Here is a 15,150-nt window from a genome sequence, read left to right on the forward strand (position 1 = left end):
GTTAAAGGGTCTTAGTTAGCATCAGGCAGGTTGAGAACCACTGCCCTAGGGCACTGTTCAGGGACAGAGTCTGACCCTCAGCCATGAGTTCCAAAATCAGACAGAAGGTAAGAAAAAACCCTCTGGCTGGAAAACTGGTTCACTGGTTAAGAGCACCGACTGCTCCTGCAGGACTTGAGTTCAATTTCTAGCACTGACCTGGTGGTTCACAGCCATCTGTAACTCCAGTTCCAGGGCAGTCAACACTTTTTTCTGACTTCCATGGGCACTTGGTACGCATACCTATATGCAGGAATTCATACAGAAAAAAATCTTCAAAAAAATCGAATAAGCCACTGGAAACAGAGCTACCTTATCGTCCCGGCTTACCCCTGTGTTCCTGCTCCCCCTTCTCCCCACATTAGGACAGTGAAACGCTGTGTATTGTAAGCTGCCCTCTAATTCTTCATCCTCCTGCCTCAGCCTTCCAGCGTTGGGGGAACAGGTTTCCAACGCACTGCCACCGACGTCCACTGAGAAAAGTGTTTTATTCCACCACGGTGCTTAGATTCTTGGAAAGAGAATTAGATTTCCGGCCGGGATAATTCAAATTAAACACTAAAATGCGAATATAACTTTATGTTCAGGGCTGGAGAGATGGCTCAGAGGTTAAGAACATTGCCTGTGAAAGACCCTCCAAGAGTGTCTTTCCTCTGGGGAGACCCTTCCCAAGGAACAGCGAGACCACTTGTACGGATGCAAACAGCAAGAGGTTTATTCAGATACACAGGTACCTGGGGCGACAAAGTCTCTCAGAGGACTTGCGCACCTCCAGGTCAGGGTAATGGGTTTATATATGTTTTGGGGAGCAAAAAGCGTGGTACAGAAGCGAGAAGCATAGTTACAGGGTTTTCATTGGTCAGTTTGAATGTGGCCGAGTTCAGGTCGGGACAAGGTCTCTAGTTCCCGAGAATTCAGATATGGGCTGCCTTGGCTCTTATCTAGGGCAGACTTCACCATTCCTCCCCGCCTGGGACAGACGGTGCCTAACCATATTCTCGGTATTCCCGTTCCTCCCCCGGCCCAGCCACAGGTGTCTCTAGCTCGTTTTGGCAGCTTTTAAACTGCCCTTTGTTCAAACCCTGAATATTCAGTACAAGCCTTGTAAAATGGCCTTACCGGTGCTAAGTTGTTTAATAAGCTGGGCGAGGGGGGGGGGGGTCTTTCACCTGCTCTTCCAAAGGTCCTGAGTTCAATTCCCAATAACCACATGGTGGCTCATAACCATCTGAAATGAGGTTTGGTGTCCTCTTCTGGCCGACAGGCATACACACAGACAGAATATTGTATACATAATAAATAAATAAATAAATAAATATTTTTTAAAAAACTTTGTTCAGTCTACTTCCGGGGAACAATTTTTTTTCTGGGAAAAAAAAAAACAAAACCTGGATGGTGAATTGAAAGAGAAACTCCTTCAAAATCACTAAGCATCTTTTCTCCTCAGAAGCCGACTTGAGGGAGAAGGGAAGCTCCTCTCCGGGAGCAGCCCGAGCCTCACGAGTGTGGCCGGGAAGGGTCAAACTTAGTCAACTCCGCCGCTCTGAGAGAACTCAGGCTTCAACTGTCGCCGGCCTTTCCCACGCAGAGCATCACGGGAGGAGTGGCGAGGCGTTCCTGGGCGGCCTCCCTCTGTGGAGAGAAACAAACTGCACGCGTCACCCGGCGCCGCCCGGGCAACTCGCCGTCCGCTCACACCGCCCAGTCCCGGCGACTCCGGCGTGCGACTCGGGATCCTGGAGGCACGGAAGACGCTCGCTGACGTCACTCCCGAGCGCGCCAATCCCGGGCGCCGGGGGGCGGGCTCTCGGATTTGAATTCCAGCGCTGCTGCTGTCTGTGCGGCGGAAGCGAGCCCCGCCGGGCAGCGTAGCTCGCACGGGTCCGTATCCCTGCGGTCACGCGTGTCGCCCCTGCCGGGGCTTCCTCCCTGGGCTCGGGGCCGAGCGGTCGCCACGGCCTGGTGCTGCTGCCTTCGTCCAGGTAGGTCGGCTGGGTCCCCGCCGTCCCCTCCCCGCCCCCGCCGAGGCCACGATCACGCAGGGTTCGCACAGCCGCGCGCCGCCCTCGCTGCTGTAGACGTGGGTTCGAAACGCAGGAGGAGCCGGGAGGCCGTCTCGTCGTCTGCGGGCCGCTGGTGCTGCTGACTTAGCATTAAATTCCGTGCTTGCTGCAGGCGTGGATGTGAGAAAAACTGAGGAAGGGAAGCCCCTCGTCCTGCCCTTAAAGGATAGGACTGCGTGCGGTCAGGTGCACCGGTTGTCGCTGTTTTGTTTCCGGTTTGCTGTTTCGGGACGGGGTTTATCCGTCGCCCTGGCAGTCCTGGAACTCACTCCGTGGAACAGCCTGACCTTGAACTCAGAGACCCGCCTGCCTCTGCCTTCCCGAGTCCTGGGATTAAAAGCCTGCGCCGCCACCGCCCTGCTTGTTTGTCTTTTTGAGGTTTTAATTTAATTGCATTTCTCGTTTCCCCTTTCTCCCCCCAAAAACTCTTCTTTACGCACCTCCCTACTCTCCTTGAAGTTAAGTCGTTCCTTTCTCGCCAGTCGTAGCTGCATACATATATGTATATACTTTTATATCCCTAAATGTAACCTGCTGAGTCCCTGTAATGTTGTGTGTGTGTGTGTTTTCAGGGCCGACCTATTTTGTTTTTGTTGTTGTTTTACGGCTTTCTTAAGTGTTTATTCTCCTAAGCGCATGTCTTCGTTTTTTTTTTTTTCTTTAAAACGTGGATTTAAGTCCTTTTAATGCTGGAAAAATTTAAAGTCGTTTTTGTTACTGGGTACATTGAATTGAGTTTTATAAATGACCTCTACGGGGAGAGCACGGCCCTGCCAATTAGGATGTCCCCGCAAGATTTGTCTTTCGAATACGCTCGTTTTATCCACACAAACATTTCTTTTGCTGTCGTGCTAATATAAAAATTAAACAGACATCTCAAACGGGCAACAGTTTGGGCAGAAATGCTACTGCAGGGGTCTACTGGGGAATCTCTTCTGGTGGGGAAGCTTCGGAAGTGTGCGCGCTGGAGCTAGCTCTCTTAGGGCTCGAGCTTGGGGTTGATTCACTAGCAGGTCAGTAGCATCTTGGGGACCATTAGCTTATCTGCCCTGTCCTGGACCTGCTTCTGAGCTTCCGGGTGGCGTTATTTTCTTTTTGCCACCACTATTTCAAGGTGCACAAATCAGCCTACCGTCACCTTGACTTGTGGTTTATTCATTGTTACTGCAAGTTAGTGTTTGAACCTAGCGCCCTCCAGGCCAGGCAGGCTGCTAGCATCTGTCACAGCCCTGTAGCCTCCTGTTTTACTTTTTTTTTTTGAAAAGTTTAGGATCTGTTGTTGACCTGACCCTGTAACCCCCTTTGAGGCCTGGGACTTAAGATCCTTCTGCTGTGTAAATATTTAGCTAGGACTTTGGGCCTGTGTTTCTGGCCAACTTTTATCCGTCCTGGAAATGTCTTTCTGTTGGTATAGATTGTGCTTGTTTTCAGCTTACTTGCAATTTTTATTTGAGGCCGTTCATCAGGCAGATGATGAGGTTAGGTCACCTTGACCAGACTCTGCCAGTTTCCCCTGCGACTGTACAGTCTATTCGTTTTTCTTTCTGAGAGTGTCTTTTCACTGGTATTGTTAGTGGATATTACTAACCCCTCTAGGGCTGTAGCTCCGTGGTTATATGCCTAGCATGCCTGAGGCCCTAGGTTCAATCTCTAGCAATGCTAAAATAGATACATTAATGAATAAAGCACATTAATACATAGTTGTTGAGCAAACATTTGTGAGAAAATTACAACGGCTTTTCTGTCACAGGGCCAGACTTACAAGATAGATTTGTCAGCTGTTGAAAATACTTTGACTAGCAGGGTGTGGTGGTGCAGACCTTTAGTCCCAAGCCCTAGAAGGCAGAATCTGAGTTTGAGGCTGGCTTGTTCTACAGAACAAGTCCCAGACACGCAGAGAAACACTCCCTCAAAAACAACAAAAACAGGAAGAAAATAAAGAAAAAAGAATACTTCTCTATGCTCTCCTTATAATAAATTGTTAGATAAAGTGGGATTTTTTTGTATATGAATTTTCAAGTTGCTTATTCACTTTTTGAGAAAAAGAATGATATCCTTTTATCTAATTGCTTTAGTAATTACTTTTTTTTTGTTTTTTGTTTTTTTTTTTTTGTTTTTTGTTTTTTTCGAGACAGGGTTTTTCTGTGGCTTTGGAGCCTATCCTGGAACTAGCTCTGTAGACCAGGCTGGTCTCGAACTCACAGAGATTCGCCTGCCTCAGTAATTACTTTTTGAGACAAGGTTTCATAGCCCAGGCTGGCCTTGAAGTTTCTGTTTTGTTTGAGCCTCCTGAGTGCTAGGATATGGTGTATGCACCACCATGCCTCATATGTATTGGTATTTCCCATGATAGCTCTTTGCCATTTAGATGATGTAAAAAATTATAGAATAAATTCAGTAGTAAGAGATGCTATAAATCTTGACTAGTAAGTTTTAGGTACCTAGGATTGAAATATTAATTTTCCAAGTATTACCACAATGCATAGTTCTACACTTGGAATTTTTATTTCTATTTATGGAACATACAATTTCCATGTAAGAAGAAAGTCAGATGTGGTAATAAGTGCTTGTAATTCCTGCACCAAGATGGCGAGGGCAGGGAGAACTCAAGGTTGGTGCCAGCCTGGACTATAAAGCAAGAATATGTTGCAAAAAAGAAAGAAAAAACAAGTTTAAGACCATAAATATGGGGCTGGAAAGATGGCTCAGTGTTTAAGAGCATTGCCTGCTCTTCCAAAGGTCCTGAGTTCAATTCCCAGCAACCACATGGTGGCTAACAACCATCTGTAAAGACATCTGGCCTTCAGGCATACAGACAGAATATTGTATACAAAATAAATAAATAAAAAAAAGACCATAAATATTTAAATAATTTTTCTAAAAATTCTAAATAGTAGTACATTTAAAGAATTATGATAAATTAAAATTCTTCCTTTATTAAAAGTTTTTAACTAAAATCTTACAATTTAAATATTCTAAAATATGATAGAGCCAGATTATTTATATGACATGGGTCTATCAGTATTAGGAGCATTGTAGCTGCTGTCTGAAAATTGTAAAGTGCATAAAGGGAAGTATCAGTTAACTTTTTTTTTTTTTTTTTTTTTTTGGTTTTTGAGACAAGGTTTCTTTGTAGCTTTGGAGCCTCTCCAGGAACTAGCTCTTATGGACCAGGTTGGCCTTGAACTCACAAAGATCTGCCGGCCTTCCCCCTCCCCCCCCCCCCTCGTGCTGGGATTAAAGGCTTGCACCACCACCACCACCGCTACCTGGCTAGTTAATTTATCTTTATGTAGTCCCTAATTTAGATGTCATTCCCTTTTTATGCAAATACTGGATGGGAATCTTAAAGACTCCGTGTTTGAATGCATTTGACTGCTGCAGTAGAATGCTTGTAGAGCATGCTCAAGGTCCTGAGTTTAAATCAAAAATGGACAGGGAGCCGGGCGGTGGTGGCGCACGCCTTTAATCCCAGCACTCGGGAGGCAGATGCAGGCGGATTTCTGTGAGTTCGAGACCAGCCTGGTCTACAAGAGCTAGTTCCAGGACAGGCTCCAAAACCACAGAGAAACCCTGTCTCGAAAAAGCAAAAAAAAAAAAAAAAAAAAAAAAATGGACAGGGAACCTCTTCCTGGGTGGCTCTAAAATCCCTTAAAGAAACACAGTCCCATAGCTGTCAGGTAAATTTCAAAAACAGATATTTGATATTTATAAGTCAGAACTTAGGGATATTAACTAAGTTATTTGTTGAATGGTGCCTTTTTTCCTTTCTTGTTTTTTGTAAGTAGGCAGTTTTAAATGCTAAACTGCTTTTCTCTTGAAAAAATGATGAAAATTGTAATTTATTAAAAACATTAACAATTAGTCTGATTTGTGAGTTATAAATTATCCAGTGTTGATAAGAACCAATTAAACTTTTTTAATGGTATAATTTTGTTACAGAAAATTTGTGTATTTAAGAATTACCAGACAATATAAAAAGTTGATTTTATTACAGGTTTCTCTGGATTCCTGTTGAAGTTCTGCCTGGAAATTTGTATTCATTGACTTTTCTATAAGAAGAATTTTGTTGCCACTGCCTTATCAAGATGAATGTAACATGTTTAAACCATTCAGGAATTCATTTGTCTTCTGGGAAATCTCAAAGAAGAAATATGCCTGAAGACGCCATCTTTATTGACAACATTCCTTCAAACACACTTACTCCTGTAAAAGAATTGGCAAAATATCGGAAGTCCTCTCTAAAACTTAATGGTCATAACAAGAATCAGTTATTAGAAATTGCAGCTTCTAACAATAAAAAGAAATGTCACTCCACCATGCTAACAGAGGCTACCCTTTCAAACAGCTATCCTGATATCAGTGTTATAAAATGCAACGTGGATGGGTTAAGAAATGAAATGAACTATGAAACACCAAGAAAAATCTTTCAAAGAATGAAAGAGAAAATACAGCATGACAAAGAACAAGCATCAAGCAGCAGTAGCATGTTGGGACCACCACAGTGTGAACATAAGAAAGTCTTCACTTCTAACAGAGATAAGAAAATTCAGTTGCAACAAACCTACCTCTGTGAAGAAAAAGAAAAATCATCCCAATCCAATAATACTTCATTAGGAGGTTAGTTTAATCACGTGTGGATTTAAAACAATGTCTTTTTCACTGTTTAATGTATTAAACACTTTTAAGTTCTTGGAATAGCATAATAAGAGAGTACCAAAATGTCTGCTCACATTCTGGAGAACTTTTTTTTTGTGTTTTGAGACACAGTTTCTCTATATAACAGTCCTGGCTGTCCTGGAACTAGCTCTTATAGACCAGGCTGGCCTCGAACTCACAGATCTGCTTCTCTCATTCTGACTTTATTTATTTATTTATTTGGATTTTCTTCTTCTTCTTCTTTTTTTTTTTTTTTTTGGTTTTTTCGAGACAGGGTTTCTCTGTGGTTTTGGAGCCTGTCCTGGAACTAGCTCTTGTAGACCAGGCTGGTCTCGAACTCACAGAGATCCGCCTGCCTCTGCCTCCCGAGTGCTGGGATTAAAGGCGTGCGCCCACCGCCCGGCCTTTATTTGGATTTTCGAGACAGGGTTTCTCCATAGCTTTTGGTTTCTGTCCTGGAACTAGCTCTTGTAGACCAGACTGGCCTCGAACTCACAGAGATCCGCCTGCCTCTGCCTCCCGAGTACTGGGATTAAAGGCGTGCGCCACCACCGCCTGGCCTCATTCTGACTTTAAAAGTAATTTTTTTTTTGGTACAATAGAAGAGAAAAAACATGGGGGGAAAAAGGAGCCAGGCACAGTGGCAAATTCCAGCACTGAAGAGATTGTCAGGAGCATTGCTTTGTGTTGTTTAGTACTAGCCTGGATTATCAGGCTATACAGTGGACTATCCTGGACCACTGAGCTATATAATGAAACTTTGTCTCAGAAAACATTGAAAGGTGTAGTAAAGACAATGGGTATAAGTGAGAGCTGTGCTATAGTTAGAATAAGCTTCAATGAGAAGATGAGATTTTAGTGCACAGGTTTGTTAGGTAATAGATGCATATCAGAACTACTACCAAGTTTAGGGACTAATGAGTTTAATGCATCCTGAGTGTAGAGGCGGCTCAGGGGACATGATAGATAAGAAAGTCACTGAGGAAAATGAGCCCAAGAGAAACCTATTGAGAGAGAGAGAGAGAGAGAGAGAGAGAGAGGGGGGGGGTGGTGGTGGGTGGAAGAAGGGAAAGAAAGTATGTGTTATGATAAGAATAATTGTTGATTTGATAGCGTGGTCTAGAAAAACAGGGAAGTGAAAAATGGAAATCTCCCTTCCCCTGGGGATTAAATCTGAAGCCTCACCTACTTTATGTAAACACTGTCACTAGCCTTGTGGAGGTTTTGTTTTTGATAAAGTCTTGCTGTGTAACCCAGGCCAACCTGAACTTGAGAGATTCTTACCTTAGTCTTTTAAGTGCTAAATTGCAGGTATTGCCACCAGGCCTAAGAGAGGTAAGTCTGTGGCCTCAAACTTACAGAGATCCACCTGCCTCTACCTCCTGAGTGCTGAGATTAAAGGTTTGGGCCACCTCTGCTCAGCTTTTTTTTTTTTTTTCCAGTTACTTTGAACTATTGTTAAATGTCCTAGACTAGTTACCAGTGGGCAGTAAGAACTCTGAACCTTCACTTGTAATAAGTGGGTGTGGTGATGCATGCTTTTAATCTCAGCCCTCAGAGGTAGGTTTGGTGCTAGCCTGGCCTACATAGTAAGTATAATCAGACCTACATAGAAAGACCCTGTCTTTCTAAAAAAAAAAAAAAAAAAAAAAAAAAAAACCCAGGCTGGGTGGTGGTGGAGCATACCTTTGATCTCAGCACTTAGGAGGCAGAGGCAGGCTGATCTCTGAGGCAAGCCTAGGCTACAGAGCAAGTTCCAGGACAGCCAGGAATGTTAGATAGAGAAACCCTGTTTTGGGAAGCAAAACAAAACAAAAACTAGAGACACTTAAATTGAGCATGGGGGGTAGGGGCATTCCTAATCTCAATTTTTAATATAAATAGTTTAAAACAACTTTTTTCCATAGGATGTTTCTATAAATTTTGTTTTTTGTATTTTTGACAGAGCTTCCAATTCTGAATCGAGAACAAGAAAGTGTTAAAGCTTCAAACATCTCAAGCAAGGTATTAACTAGAGTTCTTCATTCAAAAGAGAAAACTGTTAAAGCCACTGTGTCCAAAAAGGACACAGTTAATTCTACTTATGAAAAGCTTGGAAATACAGGCATTAAGACTGTGAGTTCTGACTGTGTTCCTATTTGGGATCATAGCCCCTTGATGACTTCTGGGAGTGATGTGTCAACAGAAGGGACTGCAAAAGAGGATATTTTAGAACAAAATAAAAAATCGGGTTCTAGAGGAACGACTCATCATTTCATGGAAAATACATGTGAAATCATACTTGCAAGTCCAAGACTTAATCTAATAATACCTGGCCAGTCTCAAAGAAAGGTTACAAAGCTTGAAGCTGTTGCAAGTGAAGTTAAAAAATATCAGGTAGGAAGACATTTAAGGCGTTGCTTATTTCTATTTTAATTCTCCCTTATCTAAACCCTCGTTATAGTTTCTCATTTTATTCAACTATGAGCCTAGTGAAAAGATGAATGGGCTGAAAGTAAGGTAACTCATTAATTCTTGTCTTCTCTATTACTAGTTGTAAATTTCAACTATTTACTTACTGTAAGATATGAATGCTGACATTGCTACTACTTCTATTCTTATGACTTTTGAGGTATTATTAACAACATTTGAAAAAGAAAGGAATTTTAACAGCCAAAGAGTTTGAGAATTTTCAGACTGGACAAAGGGCTCAGAAGTTAGAAGCACTTGTTGTTCTTCCAGAGGTCCTGAGTTCAATTCCCAGCATGGTGGCTTACAACCATCTATAATGAGATCTGGTGCCCTCTTATGGCACGCAGGTGTACATGCATAGAACACTGTATACATAATAAATAAATAAATCTTTTTTAAAAAAATAAAAAAAATAGAATTGAGAATTTTCCTGGTAAAAGGTTATATGGGATGAGTAAATAAAAAATTTAAAGCATTAAATTATGTTACATTAAGATGCATTTTTTTAAGGAAATGTAATACCAGTTCAAGAAAAAATAAAAGCATGTATAAACCCCAGGCTTAATCTTCCAGCACTGAAAAAAGGAAAAGGACAATGTAAAATTCCCAACTGTTAAAAGTATGTCTATTAACTTTTAAGTACATGATAGTGAGTATCAAATTGAGATGGTATTTAATTCTATCTTAAAATTTAAAAATGAAGTAGTTGCTGTTTTATATCTTAGTGTGTTTGTTAGAAATTGTTTCATTTACAAATATTTAAATTTAATGAATATTGACTTATAATATTTGAAGAAAGTTTGAAAAGGTATTCTAGATTTCCTAGTACTTCATCTCTACCATGCTGTTTATACCAGTTACCATAAGAACTTCAAGCCTTCCCGGACTCATATTCATAGGTACTTTTGTATATTCCCTAACTCTGACATAGTCTCTCACCCATTCTTAGGTCTTCATTATATTGTGTCCTTTTCAACTTCAGAGATATAGAGCATCAGTATTCTGTTATCTATGTTCTAGGAACATTTTTTTAACTTGTGCTAACTGAAATAGGCCTTATACAAACAACCTCCCTGGTTTCTTTTTTTTTTTCTTTTTTTTCTTGTTTTTTTGAGACAGGATTTCTGTTTCTAACAGTTTTGGCTGTTTTGGAACTTTGTAGATCACCAGGCTGGTCTTGAACTCACAGAGATCCCCCGTTTCTTCCTACCTAGTGCTGGGATTAGAGGCATGTGATATCACCACCCAGCGATTTCTGTTTCTTTAATGGTCTCTCTTTTACATTTATTGTCTACTCAAGCCTTATTCATATCTCATATTGCTAGTGCATGTACCAGATTCTCAATGCAGATGCATCACATATTACTATCATTCCCCTTCACTAATCGTTATACCTGCCTCATGCTCTATATTCTGACACCACTAAGTAAGCCATTAGTTCATTACATTCCCTTTGCTCATTGCTCTTTTCTTCCCCTGCAGGTTCCTATGGTCCACCATTATAACCATTATATATTAACTCTCAGATCCATGCCTTTATTCTAGTTTTCCCTCTCCACATCATTAATCATGGAGGGGTCTTACTTACTTACATTTCTTCTTGCTTACCCCTTTCAAGGAATCATGCTTTTTACAGGAAAGTTATTTAGATTTATTTTGTAATTTCTTTTTCTGTAAAACGGAGATGGTGCTTGCTTCCTCGAGTTGTAAAGATAACATGAACTAGTGAGCCTAAAGTGCACTACGGAATGCTTTCTCATGTTTCCTGTTGCCTGCTGGTATATCCCCATGTGATGAAAATAGCATTGATCCTAGTCTTCTAACCTCTTTTTCAGTTCTGGAGATCAAACCCAGGGACTTGTGCTATACCACTGAGCTACATGCCCAAAATACTTATATTTTAAAAGAATAATTAACAATGCCATACCAAACACCATCCGTCCATTTTAACGTCTTTTCCTGGTTCAGTTTAAACTCACCAAGGAACTTGTCTTTAAATATAAATGCGTACTTTCATTTAAAGTGAATGACACTCGTTAGTTGTTGTATTAAGGCTCTAGTTCTCTTCAGAAACACTTTAATTATGTATGCTACTAAATTGTTATGAACTTAAAGGGTTTTTTTTTCTTGTTTTTTTTTTTTTTTTTTTTTTTTTTTTCTTTTTGAGACAGGATTTCTCAGTAGCTATGAAGCCAGTTCTGGAACTCGTTCTGTAGACCAGGCTGGCCTCCAACTGATAGAGATCAGCTTGCCTCCACCTCCCAAGTGCTGGGATTAAAGGCGTATGCCACCACTGCCCGGCCAAACTATAAATGTTTTTATTGTCAGTGTTCATAGAAAATTTTATATTTTAATGATATTTTGCTTACACTAAAATCATTTTCTGAGCTACTCAGCTGTTTGCTTTGGAATAGAATGGTATTGCATGTTTATTACCAGCTGTGACCTTCATGGTGTATAGAAACTGAAAATATAGCTCTAAGTCAGTTTAACAAATATATAGTTAATTTGGGGGGGGCAAGTTGTATAATATATTTGGCTTTTTTTTTTGTTGTTCCTTCAAAATTGCTGTGTTTTCTAAAAGATTTGACGGTTTAGTGTATATGTTAGGATTCTCTCCCTTAGGCTAAGTCATTTTGTATGAGTATTTGAAATGCAGATCTTTCTGTATTATAGCCAAACAATATAGCACAACTTCATGTACAAGTCTATTTCTTATTTCATTCAGTACAGTAGTTTTAAGAATTACTGTTTAAAATGGGCTGGTTCTTAGATAATGATAGGTACTACGAAAAAACTAGGATTACTTCGGGTTTTTCTTATAGTTAAGATTTTTCTAATGTTTAATGCTAATTTTATCATTCTGCATGCAAATAGCATAAGAAATGTGTTCTTGGTTTTATGCTTGATTAGGTAGTCCAGCTACAGGAATGGATGATTAAAGTCATCAATAATAACACGGCTATATGCATAGAAGGAAAGCTGGTGTAAGTATAACATTTCAGTGTTCTTTTCTAATATTTAAATTGGTTTTATGTATGTGGTCAGCAACAAATAGCATATTCCTACAACACACATTCTCATGAGGTTATAAACTGAAGGCAAAAGCACAACATGATGCCAATTCCTTGCTAGTTATCCGATGTCAATTATTGATCCATGAAAGGATCAAAATTATTTAAAGCTGTCAAGTAGTTGCATATTAAGTAACTGATTGATACTTTTTGGTTTTCCCAGAAGTGAAAGCATTGTCAGACAAGTAGGCTAACTCAGCTACTGTTCTCCCTTTGAGAATCAGTTGTTCCATATAGTAAAATGTCTGTGGTAAAATAATATAGAGTATCCTGGTTTCTAAGGTTGAATATGTAGAGTCTTGTTGCCTATCTTATTCCCTTTTCCATAATGTTCAAGATGCAACATAGATTGCCTTTGTGAATCCAGTTAATGTTGCTTACTGCCAATGTAACTTGAAGAAGTTACTTATACTCTGTGAGGCTTAATTTCTTCATTAGTGCAATAATCATAATATGGCCTAATATTGTGGGAAGACTTTTCCTGGTTTGAGAGTATTTCATATAGCTGAGGTTGGCCTTACACTACTATGTGCTTGAGCAAGACATTCAACTTATGCTCAGTGTTCAGCATTGTTGTAGATAGTGTCAAGAATTAAATGAGTTAATATTTACAGTATTAAAGAGCAGTGACTTTTAGAGTTTGATTTAAATGCTAAATAAAACTGTGGGCCATGGTGGCACACACCTTTATTCCCTACTCCACAGGCAGAGGCAGGTGACTCCATATGAGTTTTAGACCAGCCTGGTCTACATAGTTCTAGGACAGCTGGAGCTAGGTAGAGAGACCATGTCTCAACAATAGCAAGCCAAAAAAATAAAATAAAAATAAAAAAATATGCACGCACACACTTATGCGCATGCTCAAACACAAAACCAAATATATATTAAAAAAACAAAAAAGAGTCAAAGGTAAGTATTAAGGTGTGAGTTTAATCCCATTTGATTTAATTGAGAGAACTTCCTTATAACTCATGTATATGTATGTTTATTATCTATTGAATGAAGACTGCTCAGACTTATCTAATAGATCTTCATATTTGGTTCTGATTTTATATTTATCATTAGTTTCTTTAAAGAAGTATGAAGAATAGGTTTCTGGGTCAGTAATTTGCATCTTTATTTTTTTGCCCAGCTAGAAGCTCTTTACAAAATAAAAGGTAAAAACATTTGCCTTTGTATTCATGATTAAGAAAAGACAAAGACCCCTCAAAATTACCTGATCTACTTGACATTTCTGAACATGGGGTAGGAGAGAGGGATTAGAAGTGCACATGTCAACTGTAACCGCAGGTTCTCGGGGACGTAAAAGTCTGAGGCGATCATGGGTAACATAGTAAGACTCAGGAGCCAGCAAGATGGCTCAGAGGGCAAAGGTGCCTGCTGCCAGGTTGGACAACCTTAGTTTGATCCTTGAGACCCATATCTTGTAAGTAAAGAACTGATTCCCAGAATTCTATGTCATACACACACTAAATAAAAATGTGAAAAACAAAACAAGACCCCATCTGAATAAATCAAAATAATATTTCTGGGAAAAAAGGTCAACACAGTGAGGAAAAGGGCTTCCAAATTTCTTTGAAAGTTTAGTAGCTGTTAAGCTGAAGTTTCAAATATTGCCAGCAACAAACATTTAATGACAGTTGGTTTCTGTTTCCATGGCAATCCTACATTTTATATTAGATACATAGATTGATTGGCCACAATATATCTCTTGTATTACTCAGAGGATCAATTAGCCAGGCAGTTGAGTTCAGTACTGGCTAGCCCTCAAGTGTTTTGTAATTAGATTAGGAATGCTGTAATTGTTGTGGTAGCTAAAAGTACAAAATTAGTACTTCCTTTTTGATGGGTGATATCATGATTTCATCTCACTATGAAACCCTAGCTGTCATGGCCTCAAACTTGGAACAACCTTCCTGAGTTTACCTACCAAGTGCTGCGATTATATATAACTGGCTCAAAATCGTTACTTTATGATAATTTTTTGTGTGCTGCTATATGTATATACAGCTCCTGGTTAAGTGTGAATATGCTGACCTTAATAAACTTATTCTTTTTTCCCTAGAGATATGACTGATGTTTATTGGCATAGCAATGTAATTGTAGAGCGAATTAAACACAATGAGCTTAGGACATTATCGGGGAACATTTATATATTAAAAGGATTAATAGACCGGATTTCCATGAAAGAAGCAGGTAAATGGGTTCCTTAGTTAATCTTTCCATAGCTTCTCCTTTTTCTTAAATAAGTACCTGTTGGTGGAGGTTGCTTGTTCATTCCCATATGCTCAGACCTGAAATAATCACTCAGAAACTATATCATTTACAATACTGATTGGCTAATAACATAAGCTTATTTCCAACTTGCTCTTATATCCTAGACTAACCTATCTCCATTAATCTGTGCATCACCACGAGATCATGGCTTACATTTGGGTGACTCTGGCAGAGGTGTCTGTCTCCTGCAATGGCCACATGTCTTCTCTCGGCTCCACCTACTCTCTCTTCCTCTATCTGCTTGGAACTCCTGCCTTGCCCTATTCTGCTAATTCACTGGCCAAAACAGCTTTATTCATTAACCAATAAAAGCAACACATAGACAGAAGGACCTTCTTCACCAAAATACCCAAGCTCATGAACTGACCCTAGTCCTTGTAATGTCCCATATTCCTCACTACCTTTATTACCCTTTTTAGTAAATTCCTAGTACTAACTTTTCCTGGCATGCTGTGGACAATGGTCTTGTAACCTTAAAGATTTGTCACTTGTATTGGTTTAATAAAATGCTGATTGGCTAGTATAGGCAGTATAGGCGGGGTGACAAGAACAGAAGAATTCTGGAAAGAGGAAAGGCTCAGTCTGCA

General features: G+C 39.9%; 1 protein-coding gene across 2 annotated transcripts in view; it reads left to right on the forward strand.

The window, feature by feature from the left end:
* The first annotated feature begins 1,658 nt into the window (after positions 1–1,658).
* The window catches only part of Mis18bp1 (MIS18 binding protein 1), a 39,423-nt gene continuing 25,931 nt past the window's right edge, over positions 1,659–15,150 (forward strand). Inside the window, exons 1-5 of one of the 2 annotated variants that reach the window (XM_041658812.1) lie at positions 1,659–2,021; positions 6,100–6,722; positions 8,707–9,137; positions 12,126–12,199; positions 14,352–14,482. In XM_041658812.1, the coding sequence (XP_041514746.1) occupies positions 6,191–6,722; positions 8,707–9,137; positions 12,126–12,199; positions 14,352–14,482 (1,168 nt within the window). In that variant the 5' untranslated portion in view covers positions 1,659–2,021; positions 6,100–6,190. Of the gene's footprint in view, positions 2,022–4,626; positions 4,714–6,099; positions 6,723–8,706; positions 9,138–12,125; positions 12,200–14,351; positions 14,483–15,150 lie in introns of those variants that run through there. The other variant, XM_041658813.1, reaches the window with a different exon arrangement.

The sequence above is a fragment of the Microtus oregoni genome, unplaced genomic scaffold, assembly GCF_018167655.1.
Source record: "Microtus oregoni isolate MIOR12 unplaced genomic scaffold, Mior012 000009F_ref0000495, whole genome shotgun sequence".
NCBI lineage: Eukaryota > Metazoa > Chordata > Mammalia > Rodentia > Cricetidae > Microtus > Microtus oregoni.